This window comes from Bison bison, unplaced genomic scaffold (genome assembly GCF_000754665.1).
Source record: "Bison bison bison isolate TAMUID 2011002044 unplaced genomic scaffold, Bison_UMD1.0 scf7180017864280, whole genome shotgun sequence".
Taxonomy (NCBI): Eukaryota; Metazoa; Chordata; class Mammalia; order Artiodactyla; family Bovidae; genus Bison; species Bison bison.
Window position 1 is genome coordinate 1200929 of NW_011494852.1, and position 5931 is coordinate 1206859.

General features: G+C 39.8%; 1 protein-coding gene across 1 annotated transcript in view; it reads left to right on the forward strand.

Moving 5' to 3' along the window:
- The window catches only part of NUDT19 (nudix (nucleoside diphosphate linked moiety X)-type motif 19), a 12603-nt gene extending 7054 nt beyond the window's left edge, over positions 1-5549 (forward strand). The window contains exons 4-6 of the mRNA XM_010849278.1: positions 1-51; positions 3990-4197; positions 5052-5549. Coding sequence (XP_010847580.1) covers positions 1-51; positions 3990-4197; positions 5052-5275 — 483 coding nt within the window. The 3' untranslated portion in view covers positions 5276-5549. The remainder of the gene's footprint in view (positions 52-3989; positions 4198-5051) is intronic.
- Positions 5550-5931: the final 382 nt, after the last annotated feature.

The following is a 5931-nucleotide window of genomic DNA, read 5'->3' on the forward strand; positions in this document are numbered from 1 at the left end:
AAAGAGCCGCCGCCGGTCTTCCCCGACTTAGTGGAGGTGGTGGACTGCCAGGTAGGGCGTCCTCCCGGCCCGGAGTGGGGATCCACAGGAGCTAGAGAATGAGGACCCCGGCAGGCGGCCCAGCTCCCCCCGGACCTTCCAGTAGGCCGCCTCAGGGCCGTAATAGCCAGTTAGCTACTGAGCGGGCCTGGGACCCACGCGGTCCGGACCCCGGCCCAGCAGGCCAAAGCTGTGACATTGGTGAACTGTTTTCTGCTTTTTCCCGCTTCACAGTCCCAGGGCCTCGAAGATGTCTCCCCACGCGGTTTCTCCAGCGGGTGGCCGGCGGAGATCCCAGGAGTTCTGCTAGTGGTCCTTCCTGAGCAGTTGCCACGCTTTCACTTATTTCGTCCCCGCAGCCGTTTGTTTCCTCGTAGTTCAGTCTTTTAAAATTTATTTGAAACGTTTTCATTTGAGACTTGTTGGGGAAAGGCTACCCACTCCAGTATTCTGGCCTGGAGCATTCCGTGGAGTGTATAGTCCCTGGAGTCGCAGAGTCGGACTTGACTGAGCGACTTTCACTTTCACTTTCGGCTACCGATATGGCCTACCTTGGTGAATGATTCCTCTGCACCTGAACAAGAATGTGTTTTCTGCTGTATTTGATGGAGTGTTTTTTAAAATGTCAATTAGATTAAGTTAGTTGATGGTGTCTTTTTAGGTCTTCTGTATCGTTTACCTACCTGTTCCATCAATTTCTGAGAAAAGGTTGTTGAAATCGTTAACGAACAGTTTGCGGGTTTGTCTTGTTCTCTTCTCAGTTCTGCCAGGTTTTCCTTCGGGTATTTGGAAGCTCCTTTGCAAGGCGTTGCGTAAGCCTGTTCAAGCTTGGAACTAGTCTTTGATTGTGATGAACTAGTCTTTGATTGTGAGAACTAGCCTTCTTTATCCCTGATAATGTTCCTTATTCTGAAATCTGAAGTTTATTATCAGATAGTGATATAGCTGCTCAGTCTTCCATTTAATTAGCAATAGCATAGCATATCCTCCTCCATTTTTTACTTTGAACCTGTCTTTATATTTAAAGTATGTTTATTGTAGGCAGCATATAGTCTTACTTTTTATCCTTTATGATAGTTTCTGCATTTCAATTGGAATGTTTTGATCATTTACATTCAGTGTTATTCTCAAATCTACTATCTTGCTGTTAGTTTTTTTAATCTGTCCCTTCTATTCTTTGCACTGTTTTTCTTCTTTTCTTGACTTCTTTTGGATTATTTGAGTATTTGTTGGACTCTTTATCTCCATTATTGCCTAATTACCTGTACTTCTTTGTCATTGCTTTAGGATTTGCAGTACATCTCTTACTTCATGTGTAGTATTAGAACCATAAAATAATAAATTTCCATTTCGCCCCCCCTGTCATGTATGCTTTTGTAGTCATACATTTGACTTTTATTTCTACTATAAACTCTACAATACAGTGAATATTTTTGCTTTAAGCAGTTACTCTGTTGTACACTGCGAATGAGGGGAAATGTTTTTTATGTTTACCTATATATGTGATCTTTGCACTCTTCATTCGTTTGTATAGATTTAAATCTACATCTGGTATCTTTCTGCCTAAAGAGCTTCCTCTAATATGTCCTGAATTTCAGTTCTTCTGACAGTGAATCTTCTAAATTTTGTTTGTCTGAAAATATTTTGCCTTTATTTTTTGAAAGCTATTTCATGTGGGTGTAGAATTCTGTATAGGTTGACAGTATGCGTTTTTGTTTCGTTTTTCTTCCAGTACTTAAAGATGTTACTTCATTAGTTTCCAGTTTGCATGATCTTCTGGTGAGAAATCTGCTTTTTCTCCTCCAGTTTTATTGAGATATAATTGACACACAGCTGGTGGCACTAGCGGTAAAGGACCCGCCTGCCAATGCGGCAGACATAAGGGACAAAGATTCGATCCTTTTGTCGGGAAGATCCCCTGGAGGAGGGCATGGCAACCCACTCCAGTATTCTTGCCTGGAGAATCCCCATGGATAGAGGAGCCTGGCAGGCTACAGTCCATAGGGTTGCAAAGAGCTGGACATGAGTGAAGCGACTTAGCACAGCACATTGTGTAAGTTTAAGGTGACAGCATGATGGTTTGACCTACATACACCATAACATAATTACCACAGTAAATTTAGTGCATGTTCATCATCTTTTAGAAAAGTTTGATTTTAACTCTGTTCCTCTGTACATAATGTGTTTGTATTTTTGGTTTTGATATGTATGCCTACTTAAGTATTTTCTCTTTAATTACTGGTATTCAGTAATGGCACTCCACTCCAGTACTCTTGCCTGGAGGGTCCCATGGATGGAGGAGCCTGGTGGGCTGCAGTCCATGGGGTCCACTAAGAGTCAGACACGACTGAGCGACTTCACTTCCACTTTTCACTTTCATGCATTGGAGAAGGAAATGGCAACCCACTCCAGTGTTCTTGCCTGGAGAATCCCAGGGACGGGGGAGCCTGGTGGGCTGCCGTCTATGGGGTCGCACAGAGTTGGACACGACTGAAGTGACTTAGCAGCAGCAGCAGTAATTTGACTTTGATGTGCATAGTTTTCTTCTTGTTTTGTTAATAATTATTTGTTTCTTCAAATATTTTTCACCTCCCCCTATTTTCTGGGACTCCAATTACATGTATGTTAGACCACCTGATAATTTTTTGTGGGTCCCTGATGCCTTGTTCATTTTTTTTTTAACTTTTTGCCTCTGTGCTTTATTCTGAATAGATTTATTGCTGTATTTTCAAAGTTTCTCTGTTTATATGTAGTATCAAAATTGCTGTAAATATCATCCAGTGTAATTTTCATCTCTAGAAGTTCCATTTATTTTTTTAAAAAACATTTCCTATTTCTCTCATGTTCATATTTTCCTTTACATCTTTGAGCCAATGGAACATACTTGTAACAGTGATTTTTAATGTCCTTTTCTGCCAATTCCATCATCTCTATAATTTCTGGGTCTGTTTCTATTGCCTGATTTTTCTTCTGGTTATGGGTCACATTTTTTTGCTGAGGTCTTGTAGTTTTTTATTGTCATTATTGTCGAGTCACTTAGTCTTATCTGACTTCCTTTGCTCAGGTTTCTCATACGAGCTTGTAAATTGTTGGCCTATAATTATTCTAGGCAGTCAATTTCAACTCCCTGGTTTTGGATGTGAGGGTCAATTTCCCCAGTGTATGTGGATATTTAGCAGTAAAGCAGTTAAAGAAAGAAAGACCTTTTGGAGTTATTTCATATTAATTGAATCAGCTCTTTTTATCTGAATGTGGACGGAAGGAAGACTTGGGAAGGAGGGCACAGCAGTGAGGTCACTTACGTTAAGCGCTGACTGGTTGATATAATGCAGTTACTTCACTCCTGGGACAATAGACTGAGTCACGCCTCTTGACCTTTCTGAAAGCTTCTCTTGCTCCTGGCTCTTTACCGTCATTGTAACACACTGCGTGTACCATGCTACATTTTGTTTGCTGAAGGTCCTACTAGGCCTGAGAGAGCTTTGTCTTGTCCACCAGCATGTCCTTATTGCCTAACCAAAGTAGGCAGGAACGAGAGACCCTTGGGAGTCCCTCCCATTTATGGGAGGAATGAACGGGCACTAAGTTCTCAATCTGCTGCCATGAATTTATACTTTAGTCTTCCTTTGAAAGTGATCAGAACCTCCTTGCCTTCTTAGCATCTCCTGTCTTTTATGCTGAACAACTCTCCCAGTTCAACCCGTTGTGATCTATCCTGGCTTATTTACTAGTTCTCAGGATCCATGTCCTAATAATCAACCTCTGAAGGGGATCAACCCAGCTTTCTTCACTGAATCTTTCCTTGTTGTCTCAGAGGAATCTAGCAAGATACATTAATGAATTAATTTATACATTTTTTTCAGATAGATCTTAAGTACTGATCCAAGGATCTCAAATCTTGGATTGTCTATGGGGTAAACCTTAGGAAACTCTACCTTTGTCTTCCACAGTGGTCGTCTCCATCAGAGGCAATTGAAAGGCTCATATCAAAGGAAATTTTGCTTGCACCCCCACAGTTCTACGAAATACGTAGACTAGGAAACTTTGCCTCTCTCTCTGACTTGCACAAATTTTCTTTGGATCGTGAATCAGAAGGAACGGAAAGATGGATGCCGATCATATTGTTAACTGCTGATGGGATGATCCATCTTTTACCAGGTAAATCTGTGTTTACCAGTGCTCTTGTTGATATTCCCATTTAATGCTCTGGGCTGTATGGCAATGTTCTCCCACACAGACACATGAATTACAATCTATGTTTTATATGCTACAGTGGAACTAATTAGATAAGCTCAAGTTCTATAAGATATTCATAGTTTTTATTATAATCAGAAATTCTGGATATATTACTTCATATACACTTAAGTAAATATATTTCCTAGACATTGGCAAGAGTTCTCTTGAATATTATCTCACTTTACCTTTTAATTTTGAATTATGAAAACTTGTAAATTATACTTATTTGATTGAAAGAGAGTTTTGTTGGTGGTCAGTTATTGTTGGGTTAGTACAGAAGTTTTTTAGCAGCTTACAGTGGAGTTTTCTGACCTCTCTTACTTACGGCTGCTTGTCTCACTTCTCAGAATCATGATAATATTTGTTACTCATCCTGCAGTGGGACAGCTTAGCAGTTTTGATGTGTAAATGATGATTTCTCTAACCTTAAAATGATTGGAGCAGCCCACATTGAAACACCAAAATTATATGGATATCGAGATGAATGTTATATTGAATGAAATAAAGAGAGTCTTGAATTAGTATAAAAAATTATAGTTCAGGATTAAAAAGTACCAGTTATAAATATTTATGTGCCCAAAGAAAATTCTTGGCTAGAAAATGGGGAACAGGTGAGGTTAGGTGGGATATTAAAAACACAAGAAATATATTGAGGTAAACTCAAAAAGTTCTGATTATTTAACAGCTATATCAGTTCCAAACACATGAATAAAAATAAATACTAATATATTGAAGGTTTTATAAAATAACACTAAAGTTAAACTATTATTTTTCAGGAGATGAGATGTACTTAGAAGATTCAAACTTTTTAGAAAACTGTATGTCCACTGAAAAAAAGACTGAAGAAATCATGAACGAAGGCAAGAAATTTCACCGAATAGTGTTGTATAATTCCCACAATTATGGAGATTATACAGATTATAGCATCCATGTGACAGTTCTGCCAAAGTATAAACACGTGTATCCTAAGAGCTGTGTAGTGGGTAAGAGCCGTCTGTAGGGAACAGCTTCCTTATACCTGGCCCACTTGTAGTTGTTCTAGTGAAAAATGAGGGTTGACTAGAGGTGCCTGGAACTTAAGGAACTTTATTCCTGTAAGTTCTAGGACAGTCTCTCCTATCTCAAGTGTATTGTGTAGCTCTGTTATTTTATTCTTTAAACCTTATAGTATCACACTAGTATAAGGTATTAATGTTTTGTTACCAAAAAGAGACAAAAGATTTCACAGAGATTTCCACTCCTGTGTTGTTCTGTTATCAAAAGTTTAAATCAGACATTCTGCTGCATTGTCTTTTAACTATATTAGCATACTACTCTATATGCTAGCATACTACTTTACCGCTTCCCTGGTGGCTCAGAGGTTAAAGCGTCTGCCTACAATGCAGGAGACCTGGGTTCGTTCCCTGGATCAGGAAGATCCCCTGGAGAAGGAAACGGTAACCCACTCCAGTATTCTTGCCTGGAGAATCCCACGGACGGAGAAGCCTGGTAGGCTACAGTCCACGGGGTCGCAAAGAGTTGGACACGACTGAGCGACTTCACTCTCTTCACTCTTATATGCTAGGAGTTTGATCCATTAATTCCTTAGACTTTCTGCTGGAACTAATTTAAGGGTGTCTGATTAGACACATGGTGATCGGAAGACTGAGATGACCT